Source organism: Solanum dulcamara, chromosome 4 (genome assembly GCF_947179165.1).
Source record: "Solanum dulcamara chromosome 4, daSolDulc1.2, whole genome shotgun sequence".
Classification (NCBI taxonomy): Eukaryota; Viridiplantae; Streptophyta; class Magnoliopsida; order Solanales; family Solanaceae; genus Solanum; species Solanum dulcamara.
The window spans coordinates 16,043,930-16,065,840 of record NC_077240.1 but is presented as its reverse complement, the minus strand read 5'-3'; the positions used below and the strand labels follow the sequence as shown (position 1 = coordinate 16,065,840).

Below are 21,911 nucleotides of genomic sequence, written 5' to 3'. Positions count from 1 at the left end.
TTTTAAATTCGCGCGCTGATGTCATGCTAACGTCAACGCTTGCTCACCCTACATAATTGAGTGATGTAAAAGGGTATTTGTCTATAATTATTTTGTTTTTATGGGGCATAAGCTTAATTTTTAAAAAAATAATTGAGTCTGTTTGACTTAATTTATTTAAAGCAACAGCTTATTAGCTGCTTAAAAATAAGTTATTTTTCTTTTTTAAATAAGAAAATATTTCAAACATTGGTGTTTCTAAAAATATATATTTCGTTCTTTTATATAATTTTGAAAAGAATATATCAAAAATACAACTTATCATAAATAGATCGAAATTACGTGAGGTCGTGAAACTTCTAAAGTATATAAAGGGGATAATTACGTCATATGATCATTCGACAAAAGTAATTATTAAAAAAGTGATCATTCACTATATAACATGTATAGTCAGTGTATATTTCATGTATAGCCAGTTTTTGAGTGTATCATAATATATATTTAATGTATAGCTCATATATAAGTAATCTATATTGTATAGTCAATATATATTTTTCATGACTTTTGATCTGCTGAAATTGATCACTAGAAAATAAAACAATGACCAATAAAAAGAATTCTCCTTTGAAATTTATTTTCTATAATTTTAATTATTTTTTATATAAATAAAATATGACTATATTTATTATAAATTAATTAATTTATTATATATATCTAAAATTATCCCTAAATAAAATCCACGAAAAGCACTTCACTCTATAATTGAGACTTGAGGGGAGAAAAAAATCCCCGCAAAATTGATAGTCAACTTACAATTTTAGTCAATACTTACTGTAATTTTCAATTATTTGCATGTTCTAAAGTCCTCTTTGGCCTTTGTAAAAAATAAACAAATTTTTGTCTTTTAATGACAGGTTATTAATGAAGATGAGACATTACCCATAACTAAACGTGACCTTCAACCAAGAAAACAAGAAAAGATACAAACAATCGAAATGGTCCAAACAGCTAAGGAACATCTTGTCGTTTCTCAGTTTTTCTTTTTATTAGTATTATTTGTACCCTTTTTATTTTGTTGTTTTGGTTTATAAACGTTAATACAAGCATTCATAAATCATAATATTTTACGATTACTAATGGAAACAATAATCAGTAAAGCAAAAAAAAATTTAATTTTATTTGCCTTTACAATATTTGAACATTTGTTGTCCTGTAGGCAGTGGCGGAACCAGGAATTTTATGAAGGGGGTTCAGCATTTTATTACCTAAAATCTAGAGAAAAAAAATGTGCTAGTTCGGATTCGAACCCGTGAGCTAAGACAAGCTAAGGCAAAATATTGAACCCCTTTGCCATTGAGTTATTCCCTTAACTTATGCTTAGGGAGTTCAATGTTAAATATATACTCATAAATTAAAAAAATTATCTTATATATAGTGTAATTTTTTAACGAAGGGGGTTCGAATGAACCCCCTGGACACCATGTACGTCCGCCCCTGCCTGTAGGTTCCTTATAGAAAACTCATATATTACATACTTGAATAAGCATATATTATACTCTGTTTTTAACATTACAAAAAGAAAGATATAAATATATATATAAAATTAAGTCTTGGATCTAACTTACATTCAAAAAATAGCTCAAAAGAAAAAGGATTGTCATATCACTCGTCTTATTATCCACCAATATGAATTTTTGTCATTCTTTAACAATAAATAAGTAAATATATAGTCAATTTAATTATAGATTTTTCTCTTCCTACCCCACATAAAGAACCAAAAGGAATTAATTAGAGGGAAAAAAAGGGAAAGCAAAAATGAAGGAGCTACTTAGAAAGCAAGTTGAAAACCAAATGAAGGTTAGCTGTGTAAGCAAAGTGTAAACATCATTTATTCCCCTTCCATTTATAAAATTTTAAAAATTAAAGTGGACTATCAAATTATTAATTGTTAAATTAAGCCTCGTGCTTAACTCACGCTCAAAAACTAGCTTAAACTTCAAAAAAAGAAGCATTGTTCGAGTCTTATAAAAAGTTCATTCATTTCATTAAACCATCAATATGAGAGTTTTATCATTCTTTAATATTAATTATCAGAAATTATTAATTTATTAGTATTAGCTTCTTTTTTATTCTCTCTTTTGTTAGTTTAATGCTTTTTAATTAGTTACTGTAGAACAAAGGGGGAAAAAAGGTACTAGCAGAGTTTACCAAAGCATGAAAAAGAGGTTGACCCAATTTGTACTTTCATTCTTAGTTTACACGCTTAGTTACTGTAGTACTTTTTAAAAAGGTCAAATACATATGTTGTGTTGTTATTTAGCCTACTAATTTAACAGATCTATATAAATATCGTTAAAATTTTTAATGATTCTTGATGTAATTTAGTCAATTATTGCTAAATATTTTTTTGTTGTCGTAGTGCAAGTATAGTCTAAACGGGTGTATTATCTTATTTCTTTTCATTCTTCTCTGTGATTTTCTCTTCTTCAAACCCCACATGTCTCATACAAAATTAAGGAACAGATATCTAAAAAAGAAATATGTTGTAAAATGACAGATATCAAATAAATTTTGTTTATCAAACTAGAGCATTATTTCAATTTCAATCATTATCAAATATGAAAAAATAAATTGTAGAAACTTCTTGAATTTTTTAATCATAAAATTTCAATTGTATTTAATTTTCATGTCCAAATTCCAAGCACGACTTTATTTTCAAATTTTTAACATTTAACTTAAAATATTTTCAAATAACACCAATCAATGTGCAAATGGCCTACCATAAAAAGCTTATATTATACGAAGGAATCATAAGCAAGTCCTTTGTTGTTTTGTATCCTATATTTGTTTTTGTGGTTGGAAGGTAGCTAAGGTTATGAATGTCGTCTTTGACTTTATAGTCTACTGACACAGCACCATAGCCCAATGGTGTCTTGGCCCTTTTTTGCATATTATATTTTATTGTTTCCCTCTTGAAATAGTTGTCCAATTTACTTGATTTTTAAAAATATAACGATGATATATTGAATGTAACCTCACAAATAAAATCTAAAAAGAATAATATGGACGAAATTTTATTCCTATATTATGATAGTAGGAAGAATGTATCCGATAAGCTCTTGGTTCAAGTGAAGCGTATTAAAATCAATAAGAAAATGAAATATAGTAGTATTAAGGAAATCATTAAATTAAAAAAAATAAATTAATTTGATATTTAAAAAATTTAAATATATACAAGAATTATAAATTGCAATTCTCATTTCTAAATCATACAGTAATCAGCATTAAGCACGCTTTGTCTGATGTAGAGAATCCACTTGTTTTTTTCGAGACGCATAATAAGTCTCTTTATAAAAAGGTACATCATTTTTCTACGTGCTTTTATAAAAAAAATCATTTATTTGTTCAACTCCTAAGCTTTCTATCTATAAAATAAATTTTAGTTGGATTCAATGGGAGATTGCTTCTTCACTATTGTGTTTTTCTTTTAAAAATGTTTGAAGGTCTGTCTAAAATAATTACTTATTTCGAACAAAATAAGGATAAATTCGTATATATCTTTTTTGACATCATATTGGATCACACTGGGTATATTATTGTATAGATTCAATCTCCCATGGCAACACTTTTTTTTTACTAAGGTCACGATGAGAATAATGAGTCCACGAGAAAGCTGAAACCTTTGTCTGACAATTTTCTGACATACCTAGTTCAATTCTAGCAAAGAAAACAAATAAATATGACATATAGACATAATTTTTCATGAAAATAATTTATCAACTTAAGATGTACTTACAATTCAGCAGGACCAAACACCATAAACAAATTCACAAATGGGCATAATTTATCACCATTCTATCAACACCAACTTAATTTCCATTATTCAAACAGGTTCTTAAGAAATGAAAAAAAAGCTTGAGTTGTAGTTCACATAACTATTCACTTTTGAGTGGCTTTGCACCACCATTTTCTTGAACAGAGTTTACTGGAGTTGAGGAACCATTCTTCTTTGAACTGCTGGAATGTCCACCAGTGAATGTCCTTCCCATAAATTTTCCAGCTTTGCTTAGGCCACTGCCAACAACTCCAAAGCCACTTCCAACTATGCCTACACCGGTACCTAGCCCCGTTCCAACAAGCCCCACACCTGCCCCAATGCCACTGCCCAACATACCGACACCTGAACCAACCGCATCCATTGTGCTCCCGATAACCCCTTCTGCTTTCAGCTTCTTCCTTTCTTCTAGGATCACCTTCTCTGCCTCCAGAGCAGCTAACTGCTCTTCCTTGTTGAACTCATGATACAACACCTGCATGCACCACAATGAACAAGCTTTAAAAGCCAGCCCACCATCCTATTACCCTGGTTGTTAAAAGAGATGAGTTACGAAAATTTCATACATGATTAAAGAATGTTCAGCATAGCGTAGCCGGTTCCAAACCCCAAAACGGATCAGGGTTGCAGTAAATTGAAAACTAATCAAACTATGATGCATGCTATAAAATGCTGATATATCGGATGCATGTAATCTGCCCCGACTAGTTTAGGATTTAGGTTTGATTGATTGATTGATAGTCGCATAGCAACAACGAAACCTCAACAAACGAATCTGAATCACCGTCGTACCTTTATTGTGATAGTTCCCCGATCCTTCTTATCTTTGACTTTGAGCATATCAAACTTTGGCAGTAATCGTAATTCAATTTCTTTGGCAGTGTCAGCTACTAGCTCACTGAGACGCAACTTTGTGACACCCATTCGCTCGTCTTGCCCAATATTGTCTTTATCAAAGACCTGCTCAAAATGACACGAAGCTCAACTATCACACAAATCCACTTAAAACAGCAGATGTACAGAGCAGAGCACAGGAACAAATGTGATGGTAATTGAAATCAAACCTCAACAAATAGGGATTGGGTCTCCTTGTCTTCTGCAATTAACTCAAACGTCTGATCCCAAACAGGATTTAGGTTGTTGTCAATGGTTTTTGTCTTAACCTTGAAAAGTGGGCGTATATGTACAACAGCATATGGATCGGATTTTCCAATCATTTCGTGGTTCTTCAAGCCATTAGCCTTGACTACAGTTACTATGAGCTTCCCTTGTGGCTTAAGCTCCAAATCACTGCATAGAGGGAAATACTGGTTACAAATGATGAAAAATAAGCATGAAGAGAAGATAAAGTACTACTACTATATCTGCAGACATGTAAATGACCTCGTGTTTATATTCCCCATCCAACAACAAATTTGCTGAAGCGCTTGACATAGAGCTTAAAAATAATAGCAGTAGGCAAAATGAAGCAAATAAATACATTGCACCATGTGAAACCGCTTGATAAGAGTGAAACCCAAGTAAATAGCAAGCATTTATAAGTACGAAACAGGTACACACTGACACAATCAGCGACGATCATAAGCCACTGCAAGACCTTTTACCTAAAACAGTCTCAAAATTTTAGATATACATGTTTTACTGGATCACAAACCACAGCACTTCGGTGTTCAATTACCAAAAGCCACTTGATCTTTGTTTTCTCACATGTATCTGAACAAAAGAAACACCTGAATTCACATTGAAACGGGAAAGGAACAGCAGTATGAATTGATTTCAAACAGGTTATTCCTCAAGTAGATGCACCCAAAATCTACTATTCCTATTAGCACATTACAAGGATTAAGAAGATAAGAAACTAATAAGTGAAGTTCTTGGTCACTAGAATATTTGTAGAAATGAAGATACCTAGTATCCATGGGTATGCCTCCAATTGGAACAACGATTCTGTGCGGCCATTCTAGCATATCTGTCACTATTGTATTTACAGTGTCCTTCCAATAAGAAACAAAAGCATTATCATTCAAAAATGGAAACACTCGAAATAAGAAATACTGTTAGAGAAGATGTTAACACTCACATCAATCATATCTGAAAGTCCAGGAAGAGCTGTTAAACTTCCACCGACCGCCTTCAAGACATAGTCAATTCTAGGTTTGGGCTGATTGAACAAAAATGGAATCAAATCTATCAGGACATAAGCATCTTCGGATCAATAATCTAATTTAGGGCAGAATAGTCATCAGCAAATAACGATGAACAAAAGAAAACCACGTAGCAGATCAGATATAATAGAAGGAACATCAAAATAATGAAAAAAAAGGAGGATTAAAACCATATTGGACAAGAATGTAGAAGTAAACCAAGATGATTTATCATGCTGACTATACTTAAATCCTCCTGATACCACTGAAGATTTTGCATGTTCATGTGACCTTGGAAGCAAGACATTCCCTTACACGTCTAAACTTTAGACCAAGTACTTAGCATTCCAGTTCAATACTAGAAATGGAGGCCAACTCATGAGAGCATATATGCCAAAAAAATTCCTTATATTTCAATTTAAATTTAAATTACCAAATTCTGAAGAAAAATAATGCTTTTATGAGTTTAGTTGAGAACTCATGTTTAAAGGAGCTTGTGCGCAAAAGGTAAGAGTACTATTTTTACCTAGTAGTGGAAGGACTATTTAGCCCTATATTATTTTTACCTAATAGTTTGAATTGGCCACTTTGGGCATGGTAATTTTAAAGTGACCGTGAGAACATGGTACTCATTCTAAGGGGTTGGGGTTGGGTGCTTCAGTAGCACGAAATAGATAGGTAATATATCCACGTTATATTCCTTTAGTCAAACAAAATTGCTAGAAAGTAAGGGTTGTTTGGTAGGAAGAATTCTTTTTTTTTCAGAAAATGATTTCCTCATTTCCAGTATTCATCAGTCACACTGGGTATGTTGTGTGTGTTAATTTGAATTGTGAAATCCAATTTAAATATTTTCCATCAAAGAGAGTAATTACTTCCCTCCTAGTGAACGAAAACAATTTTCCATGGCAGATATCGCAACTCTTACTCCATATTATTTGTATCAATCAACAATTACACATTGTTCCATATATATGAATATTGTGAAATGGAAGCTTTTAATGAGGGAGGATCTTTTTGGAGAGGGGTGACTGTGGATAAATATGGTGAAATGGAAGGGGTTGTGGAACAAACGTGATCACTATGCCTTTCAGGTGTGGTGTGTAGAGTAATATAATGAAGGGGTGGAATGTTTTTAATGATAACATTGCTTTCAAGATTGGGGGTGGGAGTAGAGTTAGTTTTGGGGGGCAAAAGTGGTGCGGAGGTTTGGTGCTTACGGATGAATTCCCGGTTTTGTACTGAGTCTCTTGCCAAAAGGAAGTGTCTGTTCAGTAAGTTAGGGGGATACAAGTGGATAAGACTTTTTGGGATTTGGGGTTTAGGAGGAATTTCCAGGATTGAGAGATGTCTGAGCTTCAAAGATTGCTAGATTTACTTCAAAAGCAATGTGAGCCAGACCCAATGTTTTGAGTTGGGAGTTAGGAAGCTTCTGGTTAGGACAGAGGTTAGTTTTTTTACATAGTTCGGTATGGATTCCAAAGGTGTCGAAGGAAGGTGTACTTCTTCGCGAGTTTAGAAGGGTGACTTTTATGGCGAAGAATCTTAGGATACAAAAGGTTGTTCATGAGTTGATATTTTCTTTGTAAAGAGGCGGGGTGAAAACGTGGACCATAATTTGATACATTGCAAATTAGCCACAAGATTATGGGAGGATATCTTTAGATGGTTTGGTTTGGATCATCCCAGGATCTGTCAGCCTAGAGAAAACAAGAGGCAAAGGAAGCTAAAATATTGGAGAAGGCTACAACACAAAGGAAAAATGAAACAAACGACTACAGGAAAGCAAATTGACATATAGAACTCAGTTAGTTATACTTCAGAAAGTAATGCTACAATAACAGCTGAGATGCAAGGGATTTCCTCAGTCAGTCGGAAGATAACACGAATAACGAGAGGCAAAGGTAGCTAAAATATTGGAGAAGGCCACAACACAAAGGAGAAATGAAACAAAAGAATAGAGGAAAGTAAATTGACATATAGAACTTAGCTATACCTCAGAAAGTAATGCTACAACAACAGCCGAGATGCAAGGGATTTCCTCAGTTAGTTGGAAGATAACACGAATAACAGTGAAAACTTGAAGATTTTTCAACTGCAACCAATTTGACAATGGTCAGTGCAACTCTCTTCCTAAATAACCAAGTAGTCAACATTGAATTGTCCAAGCAAAATAAACTGGTGAAAGTACTTAGGCGCACACCTGAATGGGTATAGAAGCAACCATTGCAGCTTCAACACCTAAGACAATATTGGGATCACCACCCCATCGGAGGTCAATATCCATAGTGATTTGACCTTTTTTAAGGCTCTGAACACGAATACCTGCATTAATTAAGTATTAAACATGCTAAAGTGTTATGTGACCACCAATTTATCAACACTATTGCTAGGAGGGTAACAATAACCATGACAAGATAAACTCTTGGCAGATTCTTTGTTGGCATCAACTGCAATATGAAGCAGGTATTACAAGGAATATTTTCTTAGCCATAAGATATAGAAGTTTAGGAGTTATAAAAAAATGAAACTTGGTCCTACTTCTTTTCACTTATAAACAGCAGCATACCCTAAAAAGAGATCAAACTTCGCAAATACATTAACCCAATAACACCAATATTAGCAAAAATGCAACTAACTAGATTTTCAGTGCACCCAGCGGATTGTCTTATCCTTTCAGGCATTCATAGTATCTCTTTGATAAATAGGTATTCACAATATTATAGGACAAATAAGAAATAATCATTCCAGTGACTTTTCAGACAACAAACGGAACATGAGCGCATACTGCATCTTTGTCTTCTTAAATAATCACAAAACTGACACCAGCACGAAAGCTCAAATGACCATGATGACTATCATGGGAAACCTAAATCCTATATGGCTTAATTCAACTAAAACCTTTTGGCATGAATATTGAATCATTGATGAACTGCAGAAGATTCAAAACCAGAAATTAATTCACGTTAATAGATATGAAGATTCAGATGAATCTCAAGAGTAGAAAATTAGCACAATGAGGAGAACCAGTAGCAGCGTGGAAACTCCTACTAAGCAAACTGCCTTTTCTTTCCAAATGCAGGTTGATTGAAAAAGAGCTGGATAGCATGAGTTCTAATTTACTACTCTTTTTGCTGATCAACAGTTATACAAAAAAAAAGGGCAGCCCGGTGCACTTAAGCTCCCGTTATGCGCAGGGTCCGGGGAAGGGCCCGACCACAAGGGTCTGTTGTACGCAGCCTTACCTTGCATTTCTGCCAGAGGCTGTTTCCAAGGCCTAAGAGATAATTAACTTCATTGAAATGAATTATAAATTACTTTAATATGGATAATATTTTGATGTTGCTACCTTCTATTTTAGGTGCCACAGTTCCCAATGATAATTTGCTAAACTTCAATGAAGTAATTCCAGAAGGTCGATAATCTTCTAAAAGAGGTTCAACAGATTCTTTTATAATAGCCTCTCCTGCCTGCATAGTGACATATTCAAGAGGTTGGATCTTGCCTGACGCAATACAGAAGTTGGAAAAGAAACATGGTTCACACACAAACAATGAGACTAGAGATATTTTTCCATTTGATATGCATGTGTAACCATAGAAAAGTATGACCATTACCGTGCTATTCTCAGTGCGGAATAACTGTCATGCATGATGAGATGTATAACAGTATAAACTAAATTCCATTGCACAGAGCAGTGGGCTTAAGAGCTATACAGAAAGCACAAGTTCTGTCGTATCAAATTTCGGGGGGGAAAGAATCATCAGTCTCTATTGTGCTTTAAACCTATCTTCCTAATGAATTTTAACTTCAAGGCAGAATCGTTTCTCACAAAGCAGCTTCCAAGCATTGGAGAATCTTCAAAGGGCATTTATATGGCTTGGTAAGAAGTCCATGTACATGAAAGAAACCTTAATTTGTTATGAATTAGGCAATATCAGCATGAGATGTGTCTAGTGCTTTGCTATTATATTAATAAGTTCAATTTTTTATTGAAAAAGTAGAACACTAAGAAATACAGTGCTTAAAAGGACAAAAGGTTTGAAAATCGCTTAAAGAGACAGTTTGGTCATTACATTGAAAATCAATGACTGAGGCTCATCAAACAGTTTCTATGCAAATTTTGTACAACACTGTCTAATTTAGGCTTCACTGCTCAGAAGAAGAATACTCCCTCTATCTGTTTCAAAAAGAATGTCTGCCCTAAATGACATTCCTTTATAAGAATGATGTGACATGTATAAGACAACAAGATTCAAAGGGTAATTTTGGTAATGTTATACACATCTTTAGTTTAAGATCATAAGGGCAGCCCGGTGCACTAAAGCTCCTGCTATGCGCAGAGTCCGGGGAAGGACCCGACCACAAGGGTCTATTGTACGCAGGCTTACCTTACATTTCTGCTAGAGGCTGTTTCCAAGGCTTGAACCCGTGACCTCCTAGTCACATGGCAGCAACTTTACCAGCTACTCCAAGGATCCCCTTCCTAGTTTAAGATCATAAGATTCAAAAAAATTCTTTTGTGTTTTTAAATTTCGTGCCTCATCAAAATAAGACATAAAACAAAACAAAGGGAGTAACAAAACTGCTCAAAATGACTTCTTAATTAGCCTTCACCATCAAAATTCCTAAGCTAATCTTTGACTCCTCATTTACTCTTTTTCGATCTTAATTATGAAATTTCAGCATTTGCAACTCTAAATTGGAGTCCAGAACTTGTATATTCTCCGATTGGGAACGTTTTACCGGTAAACCTCATCGGTACCTTTTATCACAAATAGATAGTTGGTCTTCACGTTGTCACTTATGCTTGGTCTCGAGAAGCAAGTCTTTTTCTTTTAAACTGGGTTTTCTCTTTCCGGTTAAAATTAAATGCCAACATGCTTCGAACATAAAATTTGAACTGGGAAGGGACCTATAGCCTTTGGGCTTAGTTCAGAGTTCTGCCTTCTAAGTATTTCCTGGTTATCTAAGCTGATTCCTTATTCAGGAAAAAACTTTACTCTTTGAGCATTCCAAATATTATAATATAAGTTATAAGTTACCAAGTTAAAAAAAATAATATTACAATATAAGTTATTTTTGATTGGTGGGGAGAAATCTATACATAGAAGATCCTGGTAATAGACTATAAGACAGGTAAAATATGATATGCTAATAGTTAACGACTCTAATAATAGTAATTGACGTTCAAAAGCAAGCTCACCCCGCGGTATATTTTCTTCTCACCAAATATCAAAAAAGTTCTCTTCCGTCTGATAACAATGTTATCCTTCTGTGTTGGCGGGTGATGGACCCAGTTTGTTTGACTAACAAGTGTTAACGAGTAAATACATCTAACTAATACTCTTCAAGCATCACTCATGTGTACTCGATGATTGAAGGACGAGAAAATACATCCGACTAATACTCTTCAAGCATTACTCTTGTGTACACGATGATTGAAGGACCTATCAACTAGCATTAACTTCCCGTAGAACTAATAATTGTTTCTTGATTCCATTACTTGTTGGAACAGCAAAATGTCAGTCGTACTTCAGTCGTTTTTTAATTTATATGAAATTTGATTGGACCTAAAGCTAAAATTTAATATTAAAAGGAATAATCATTGAAAAGTAGTATTAAAGAACTTTCGTGATTTATTTACTTTCTAGAAGGTACATGTATAGCTTGATAACATATTTTTCGTAAATTGTGATGATTTTCCCGTATAATGCTCAGGTTGGTAAGACGTTGTACTTAATTTGTATTTGTGATATTCTATAGTTTTGTATGGCCCGGGGCTTCATCTCAGTGGTAAGAGTGCAACACGTGATAAGTGGGTTAGGCACATGTCACGGGTTCGACCTTGTGACAAACTAGATGCTTAGTACTCTTTTGTCCCATTTAATGTGACGTACTTCCTTTTTAGTTTGTCAGAAAAAGGATATATTTTTATATTTAGAAACAATTTAACTTTAAACTTCTCGTTTTACCCTTAATGGGATAATTTCTAGCCACACAAATATTTATAGTTTGTCTTAAACTACAAGTTCCAAAAGTCTTTCTTATGTATTTAAACTTTGTGTTCAATCAAACACCATTACATAAAATGGTATGGAGGGAATATTTAAGTGGAGATAGGCAGAGGTACACGGAGTTTTAGGCTCTCGAGGATTTCTCAGTAATAAAAAAGATATATTTTTACTTTTAGTAGTATGCTTAGATACTTATGTTCAAATTTTCAATAACTTTTAAATCAATTTAGTTTCCTTGAATTTCTAATGTAAGTTCATAATGAGTTGTTTTTTTCTTTTTATGGAGAAGTAATTAAATTGTATTAGAAAGGCATCAAGGAGATGCAATGGTTACAACTAAAAATAAAGTTGCTTCAAACATGAAATTAACATGAAGCTAACTGTGCAAAAACCTGTAAAGCAATTAAAAAGATAAACCCCCTTAAACCCTACTATGCTAGAGTTAGGGAGCTAACAAAATCCAAAAAATTATCCATACTGTTTATAGGGGAGAGAAGGTGCCAATTATAATTGTTTTATTATTATTATTATTATTATTATTATTATTATTATTATTATTTTATATAGAATAGGAAATTTTAAAAAATCCAGGCTCGTGTCTCACCTTTTAAACATTGAATAATATTAATTTAAAAAGAAAACAAGAAATTTTGGGGTTCTGGTTTCTCGTATAGGAGAAAATTATTTCACCATAAAATTCTACTTTACTGATACAACATTTAGTTACCATTTGCATTTCTTGCATAACTGATGCATACATAATTTATATACAACAACATACCCAGTGAAATCCCACAAGTGGGGTCTGGGGAGGGTAGGATGTACGCAGACCTTACCACTACCTTATGGAGATAGAGAGACTGTTTCCGAAAGACCCTTGGCTTAAAAGTTGTTGGTGCATAGCTGAAGATAGCTCTTAATTAACTTACTAATGAGTGGCCCGTATGCCTTCCCATCATCACTATGAAATACATAATTTATATAGTTATGTATTATTTCATATGGGATAGAATGATGTAATAAGAATAATGTATTAATAGCAATAATGTATTAATATATATTTTTCTTGGGCGTACTTATCAACTTTTCATAATAGGAATAAAACTCATGATCGTATTATATAGTAAGAATTTCTAATAATTTTGAGTTTAAATACTAATATTCATACATTGGTACTGATTATTAGAGCTAAATCTTGGTTTTGGTGTATCACAATGTAAGTTTTGAAATATTAAAAAGAAAACTATAAATAACACAAATTTAGTTACATTTGCCACAAAGAATTGCAATGTTATTTACTCCGACATCCTTTATTGAGTAAGATTTCTATACGAGCATAATTTTTCAAAGTGAAGAATGAATGATGCATAAATTAAGCAATATTGACAAAACAATCAGTTTAATCCATGTTTAAAGTTTTGATGAAGAAAACCCATGTTTTAAATTCCACAACAAATATAAAATTTTAGTGATTCAGTGATAATTATTCATGTATTATAATCTCTCTGTAGCTTGTTGTGAACCAATTATCCCCAAAAAGTTTGATTATAACCCTTGAAGGCTTTGGTCTAGTGGCAAGAGCCTAGCAAGTGATATGAGGCACACGTCACGAGTTCGAACCCTACCATAGACAAAAAAAAAATCTGGTATTCAAGTAGAGAATGGTAGAGAGATGGGTCCATTTCCACCAAGTTTTGAACCGTATGCCACCAACCCTCAGGGATTTATCAGTTACCGAAACAAAAAACAAAGTTTTATTATACTAAGTTACACCAAAACTAGTTTACAAAGCAAAAATTGATCAGGATAGCTAAAGATGAGTAAAAAGCTTACTTCGGCAATGAATGGCCACAATTTGCTCAATTGTTTGTTCAACCATTTGACCTGCCATGACATATAAAATGAGACAAATTAACAATGACATGATCACTACATCAGTTTATTTCTTTAAATTGTGTGGAGAAAAAGTTTGCAAAAACACCAGAAATGCATAACCACTAAAATTCACAATTGACATTGATAAGATATGGAGATTACTGTTTATCAACACACTTTTGATCCCCTTTCTTGTAAATTATCATAAATTTCCTGAATTATTAATCGTTCTACCATTAAATTACCCATTTCTATGTTAGATTGTATTGCTACTCCATATTTGAGGGTAATATACTTTAAAAAATAGTCTAAATGTAACATATCTCCTATATGAAGGGATCAAAATCACATATTTTAATTAAATAAAGATTAAATATATTGAGTCATATGCCCAACTTATTATGGATTACATCGGGTATGTTGTTGTAAGTAAAACTGATCTTCAGTGACTTCATTCCTCAAGAAAAAAACATTAGTTGTAACTAGCGCACAGTGAAGAAAGTTGCCTTTTAAACTTTAAGAAGGAATTATGTGAATCTTTGTTCCTATCATAACGATAAGCTAACAAAGCCAGTTGAACAATATGCACAATATGCATCTCTTCAAAGACAGGAAGATTTTTTGGTTTATATATATATATATATATATATATACGAGGGCACTAATTCTTCGAGCTCTTCTTCCAAAGATGTTAACAAAATTATTCACATTTCAGCGAACAATTCAGCTTGAGTACCCATCGCAAAGTAAATGAGCTAAGTAGCATAAGTACAAGAGTCAATGCAACAAAAGGGAAAAATAATGAACTAAGTGTCATAAGAACAAGAGTCAATGAAATAAAAGGGGGAAACTGAAACAAGTAAAGCCATTCAACCTGTTCAAAAACCGGGAATGATATCCATTCAGGAAAGTTATCGCCACAAACTTTCTTTAGATCATCCCTGCTGAGGCCGCCCATTACTTTCACATCTACTGCCTGTAAAAAGATGTAAAATATAACAAAGAAACGAATACCAGTCCTTCAGAAAGTAGAAACGCATATCAGAAATTTGACTGTTGTTTGCAAACATGATGATGAGCATGATGTAAATCTTGGCACTAGCATTAAAGCAACAACATTGCCCAGTTTTTATACTACTTATGACAAGTACCACAGGTAGCTATATCTGCTACCACCTCATCTGAACAAAGTCTAGCATCAAGTAGCCAAATACTATCACTTAGGCAGCAACCATGAAACACTCTATCCACATCAATAGCAGAAACTAACAAACACTCCACTATACATCTTCTAAAGTAACGCACTCACAAACCTATCATTAGTAGAAACTTTAACTTAAGTCGCATAACAGAATCACAAAAAATCATCACCATTTTCAGTGTGCTTCCCAAAATTGCTCTTCTGGTAAAAAACTAAGAGTTGTAACTAATACTAGCTACCTCACTCATAAATCGCAATGAAGTACACTACAGGGCAAAGAGAAACAACCTGGCTACAAAAAATTTCATCTTGATAATAATAAATAAATTGTCAAAGAGAACCTCTAAAAGGGAAAATTTTCATTATCGGGTTGATACTTACCATAAGTCCATTATTTGCCAGAAAATTTATAGATGCTAGTGTTACAGAACCCTAAAATTTTTCTTAAAAGACAAACTATTGAGTATTGGAATGAACTGGATCCAGATGGAGCAGAGATTGTAGTTATGACAAACTTGAAAAACATTACAATCTGTAGTATGACAAGAATACCTTAGCAATTCTCTTGTTGCCCCTGTGCCTCGTCATATGTTTCCAAACTGCCATTAAACCAATCCCGCAGATCATCCCCAACAGAATCCCAGAAATCAACCCCATTTCTACTTCAGATCACTTCAACCCAATTTCCCTAATAACATTGAGACCTCAAATATAAAACAATTCCAAAAACAGAAAACCCAAAGAAGACAAAACTTAACTAGAAAGTTTTCAAGAATCAAAAAGTTATTCCAAAACAAGCAAACCCCACCTCAAGAAAATATTTGGGTATGCAACAAAACTGAAACTTTTTCGCTTCTCCAACAAGAAAACGATCACTCTTTGTTTCTTTGACCCTTTTCAGAAGTGGGTCGCCACTAAACTGGTGTTGCTTGGCATCCCTTTCCTCCAAAAAATCTTTCAGTTTAAAGAAGAAAAAGATAGTATCAAACTTAAATTCATTGTGTGCTTTAATGAGGATTTAACGTTTTAAGCACCTACCCCTACTCCTCACGGTAGTCTTTGCTTTCTCTCTCTCTCTCTCTGCAATGAATTTTCAGATTTGTCTACCCTTTTGATTTTCTTTTTTCGTCCGTTTTACTAGTTTCTCAATCCATATTATTTATTCACTTCCCTTTTTTACACGCCTCATATGAAATTACTATATTTTAGTTTCACCCTATAATAATTCATTTTATATATTTTATAATTAATATATCATGCAAATTATTAAAAATTAAATTTATTTTTGAAAATTTAAGGTCAAAATGAAAAATGGAAAAAAAATAATTTAATTTTATCTTAATGTTATAAATTGATAAATAATTTAAAATAAATATTTTTAGTAATACGGACATATTACTTTTGGGTTTTGTAGGTTGACCCTATATTTTGGGGTCACCAAATTGAATGCTTGATACTTATCCATAGGTGGTGCTCCTCAATGATTGAAAGATTCATTTGTCTTTTTGGATCCTTGTATGGGGCTACGATCCGTTCGAATTAGCCTATAAATTGCTTATAAGATGTTTTTAATTTATTTGAGTATTTGGTTGATCAATTTAAAATTATTTTGTACTTAAAATAAGCCTCAAAAAATAATTCAGTTTGTTTAAATTAACTTATCAAAAACAGTATATAAGCTGATACCCCAACTTTTTTTTAGCTTAAAATAAGCAGTTTAAAAACAGCTTTAAAAAAAGCTTATCCAAATAGGATGTAACATGGAGCTCACAATCAAAAATTGGATAAAAAATTATCTTTATTGAATGCTTATATATATTTACACATCAATTTTTTTAATGCCCTATCAAGTAATATATTGAGTAATTTTGTTCACATGAAAGAGTTTTATTTTACTATTTTGCTTTGATCATTTGATTGACAATTTTAATTTACTTTCTACCAATGTTAAAATGATCTTCTTTTTTTTCGATATTCAATTCCTCTCATTTACGAATTTTTGCATATATATGTCACATAAAGCACTGGAAAATTTTCTCGAATACCCTGCCATAATTATTGTTCAGGCACTACATTATAAGAAGATCAGCCAATTTTTATATCTACAAGCCGTGATCAACTTCTTAATCATCTGATTAAAAAGTTAAATACATCAAAACACCTCAACATCTCCGGGAAGAGGTTGATTACCATATTTTATATGGTCAAAACTCAAGAGACTCAGAATCTCATATCTCGTTAATCTATCTAAAGTAAGTAAACTATAATCCTATTTTTATTTTCTATGTTAAGACTCAAAATTATGAGTTCAGGATGGCATGCACACTAAATTAAATCTAGGAAAAGGAGAAAAAAAAGCTCAAAATCTCTCTCCACTCATGCCCACTGACCAAAGACCACATCCATCAATCTGTTCAGTGAACCTGGATAAAATTTCCCTTTGCATCAAAGCCATAAAGAAGCCCAAAAAGTCACAAAATCATCAGGAAGTTTTATTAGAATATTCTTGACTAAAGTACATTGCTCCATATAACAGCCTGTGTAAATACAGGACAATTGAATGAAAAATGTGATAATATGTTACAATACAAAAACCTGTAATAATTTGAATTAACTCCTTTCCCTTCTCTTATTTCTAAACAATATAAGGATAGCTCCAACACTGGATCTGTCTCCGAGCTATCCAGATCCTAAAAAGAACTAGGAAGTATAGCTTTCCACCTCAGACCAAATGCAACACCAACATTACAAGTACAGAAACTACCAAGAAGAGTCCAGCACTGTTCCTCACACCACCGTTAGGGCTGCTGGTTACCACGGTGATAGGCGGTGACTCGGCATTTTCAATGGTGGATGGTGGTTCCACATAGGGTGGAGGAGGTGGTTGGTTGAGGCTCGGAGGAAGTCCTATACCATGCCCCACTTTGATCTCGAATGCCATGCCATTCAGGCACTGAGTCCCATCATAAGCATCAGAGAAATAGTATTGTTGGCCCTCGATGGTCAATGAAACAGTAATTGTCATCGCTCTCCCAAATTCATTGCTGCCTCCTTGATACTGAAATGTGTCATCATTTGAATCATAATCCACGGTGCAGTTCATATATGTGGTCTTATTGTATGTTTGAATAACTGTCTGGTTGGTGTTTGTATTAAATACTGTACACATAAATTTAAAACAAATCAGAATAGCAGTAACTGTGAGATACAAAACCAACAAATGATAAAGACGTGTTTGTTTTCATTTGCGGATATTATAAATATGTTTAAGTAATTAAAAGCAATTCAGGAACTCTCCCGCACAGCAATATAAATTTGGAATTCATTCCATGGTTGTCAACTTGATTAAAAAGAATAGTGAATGCGAAACAGTTCATATCATTGGCAGAGTGATGATTTTCGAGTGAAACCTGATCAGATATGGCATGTTCTGTATGATGGCAAGAACTACATATATGAGGTTCATAGTTATGATCACATATAAATTACAATGCAACCTTTAATAAGAATTATGACTCAATTATGATATCCAACCTTCTTTAGATTTGAACTGTCGTAAAATTTGTTAGCTACACCTCCCTCACACAATCAGTTATTATAAGTAAACTTGTAGACTAGAAAGATTCAAGTTAAGGCTTTTTGCCATCAGAAACTGAAAACTACTCTACTCCAGTTTCTAGATCACAGTAATTGTCACTAAAAATTATAACTTTATCAAGATAATAGAACATGGAATAGGAAGTAAACCTTCTTCCTTAGTGCCACTTTTTTCCTTCAAGGAAACAATTGAGCAAGCCATTAACTATGGTTCCGAACTCCATTTCATTTCAACTCACTAGAATGGCATTGTGACCTAAGTCGTATCTTTTGTCTCACTTTGAATCTAATCTAATCACTTCACAGCACATTTGGAGATTGTAAATCAGATGACGTGGCTGAAATAAGAAATCGCCCTAAAAAAAAAAGGGCAGCCCGGTGCACTAAAGCTCCCGCTATGCGCAGGGTCCGGGGAAGGGCCCGACCATAAAGGTCTATTGTACGCAGCCTTACCTTGCATTTTTGTCAGAGGCTATTTCCAAGGCTTGAACCCGAGACCTCCTGGTCACATGGAAGCAACTTTACCAGTTACTCCAAGGCTCCCCTTCAAATAAGAAATCGCCCTATTATAATTAAAAAATATCATATGAAGATCCTGGCAAGAAAAGCATGCCTGAAATCCATTTTTCTCAAGTTACATAAAATTTCAAACTTGTTTTAAACAACAATAATTTAAAACATCATACGTCTGAACCATTATGGCGGCAGAATGTTGAGGGGAAACTAATAAGATTGAGGCCGTTTGGATTGGCTTATAAGCTGCTTATAAGTTGTTTTCAGCTTTTTTTTGAGTGTTTGGCTGGCCAACTTAAAGTCATTTTGTGCTTAAAATAAGTCTCAATAAATAGTTGGGTTTATTTGGATAAACTTATTTTAAGCAGTTTATAAGTTAAAAACAGCTTATAAGTCAAAAAAAAAGTTGGCATGCACCTACTTTTTTTTTAAAACTTATAAGCTGCTTAAAAATAAGTCAATCCAAACAGGCTATATAGTTAGTTTCATTTTTCTAGTTAAGAAAATCAGTTAAGAGCCTGTTTGGATTAGCTTTTGGCTTATGACTTATTTTTGTTATTTTAGCTTAAAAACAAGAGCTTATAAGCACTTTTTTATTTTAACCAAACACTATAGAAGTGCTTAAAAGCTATGTTGGCTTAAAAACACCTAAAATAAGCCAATCCAAACGGGCTTAGTTTCATTTAGGAAACTCTTGCTCATTCAACTATACCATCAGTAGAACTGGTCAATGCAACAGTTTCTGATCAGGGGAACATTGAACTCTCTCTACAATGCCCAAATCTGTTTCTGCTATTACCACATGAAAGAAAGAGCAATCTAGCAAAACATTTCAACCATCATTTTACTCCACAAAGATATCTTTCTCCGACTTAAATGCAAATGCTCTTTCCACCAGAACCAAATATCCAACACATATTGTAACTTCTCTGGTCAGTGGTCTTTAATTTATGTAGCACTAATTTTCGAGATCTGAGAAATCAAACAAGTGCAAGTAATGAAGTAAAGATCTATCAACAACAAAGATTGTGTACCACTGATCTACTCTACTCTATCAAACAGAGAAGCCTATAACATGAGATATACATGAGGAGATGTAGCAGCAGAAAAGCAGAAATCCTTAGCATTCTTCAGCTTAGAAGCCATTAGGATTTCAGGACCACGGAACGTAAGACCTAATCAAGTACTACATAAACTTATCAAACATCTCCAAGTAATCGGCAAGAACCACACAAGTTAAAAAACTTCTAATCTCTCAAGACTCTTCACTGAGATCTGTATGCCTTGCCTTAGATACAATGATAGATCCAAGAACTTAAGTCAACCAATGTAATGTACCACTGGACTCACGAACGGAACATAAATATGTACATTCTTTGACATTTCAACAATATAACCTCAAACCGGAGGCATAATACAGATCAGTCACTGTTTAGATGATGTCTAATAACTCCAGGTTTTACTAATAGTCATAAACAAGTCTATCTTCTCCAAAAATGCACAAGCAGATTCAACTCCTCCAATCATAATAACCCAAAAAGGAGTAATCTTTATCCAAAATAAAAAATAAAAATCACCCTTCTCTCTCTCTCTCTCTCCCTAAAATTGCTCAAAAACTCAGCAACTTCAGGAAAAGTTAATTTGAGTTTCAAATAGTAGAAATTCCATCTATATCTCCCCTACTGATCCATACAGATTTGCAGAGTTGATTACTCAGATAGCCATATTTTTTCATGATTTCAAAGATAATAACTATTAATTGAGCAAACGACAATGACCTAAAGGGTTCTCGAAAATATCAAAAAAAAACTCACCCAAAGAATCACCAAGATTGAAGGTCTGTTTAGCAACCCAAGCAGAGTAATCAGCTGAAGGCTTTTGAGTGGCGATGTTAAAGAACCAACCAGCTGGACCACCAACGGTGTGGTTGGTGTATCCAGTTGCCTGTGAAGCTGCCGGGTTGAAGAGCAGAGCCACCGCTAATAGGAATAGGAAGACCATGGAGTCAACCACCGCCATGGCCATGTGGGAGAAATGGGCACACAAACGTTTGACGATCTGAAAAATAAATGTGAAGATGGATTGAACTTACTCGTGACATAGGTAAGGTATAAAGAATATTATCAGACAATCGGACACGTAATTTTATTATTATGCGACCACATGCTAGTGTTCAGAAGGAGACGCTAACTGATGATATTGTTGTATATTTTGAAGTTGAAATTTAATTATTAAAGTTTTTGAAATTATAATTTTTAGAATTTGATATGTATTTTACTTAGAATATTTTTTTATAAGTGAAAGTGAAATTTTTTTTAAAAGTTGGTTTGGATTTGTTTTTGGAACTTGAAAAAAAAAGATATATTTTTAATTTTTGATCCAAAATCTGTGATCAAATAAATATTTAAAAATTTGATCCAAATATATTTGAGCAAACACTAGCTTTATTTTTATAAATGTTCAAGCATATATTAAAAAATAAAATAAAAATTGAATTGTGTTTAGATATGTATTTATATATATTTGAAATCAAATTGATTTTTTTGTGCGTGAAAATCTACTTGCAATTTTAATCAAATTCACTTTTTCAAATTTGTAATTCATTTTAGATTATTTTTTCCTCAACAAATCAGTTGAGTATATAACTAAATGTTGTTTATTCCCTTTCTTTCTTTTTTTCTTTTTTTTTAGAAAAAAGTGGGGGGGGGAGGGAATGTGTGAACGATTCTTAAAATTTCACCTCTTGAACT

General features: G+C 33.3%; 2 protein-coding genes across 3 annotated transcripts; both read right to left on the bottom strand.

Moving 5' to 3' along the window:
- Positions 1-3,728: 3,728 nt before the first annotated feature.
- LOC129886606 (calcium-dependent lipid-binding protein-like) lies at positions 3,729-16,176 on the bottom strand. 2 transcript variants are annotated; one of them, XM_055961369.1, is made up of 13 exons: positions 16,090-16,169; positions 15,860-16,005; positions 15,604-15,739; positions 14,725-14,826; positions 13,809-13,859; positions 9,308-9,428; positions 8,162-8,283; positions 7,955-8,053; positions 5,895-5,975; positions 5,723-5,808; positions 4,879-5,104; positions 4,607-4,774; positions 3,729-4,289 (listed from the first exon to the last, which is right to left on the bottom strand). In XM_055961369.1, the coding sequence occupies exons 3-13, from the start codon at positions 15,706-15,708 to the stop codon at positions 3,915-3,917; spliced, it is 1,536 nt and encodes a 511-aa protein (XP_055817344.1). In that variant the 5' UTR covers positions 15,709-15,739; positions 15,860-16,005; positions 16,090-16,169; the 3' UTR covers positions 3,729-3,914. The 2 variants fall into 2 exon arrangements, with proteins under 2 accessions (XP_055817344.1, XP_055817343.1); XM_055961368.1 differs by having other exon boundaries at positions 15,860-16,176.
- Positions 16,177-17,520: 1,344 nt separating this feature from the next.
- Positions 17,521-21,293, bottom strand: LOC129886605 (cucumber peeling cupredoxin-like). The gene is made up of 2 exons (XM_055961367.1): positions 20,976-21,293; positions 17,521-18,210 (listed from the first exon to the last, which is right to left on the bottom strand). The coding sequence occupies exons 1-2, from the start codon at positions 21,184-21,186 to the stop codon at positions 17,774-17,776; spliced, it is 648 nt and encodes a 215-aa protein (XP_055817342.1). The 5' UTR covers positions 21,187-21,293; the 3' UTR covers positions 17,521-17,773.
- Between the last annotated feature and the right edge of the window lie 618 nt (positions 21,294-21,911).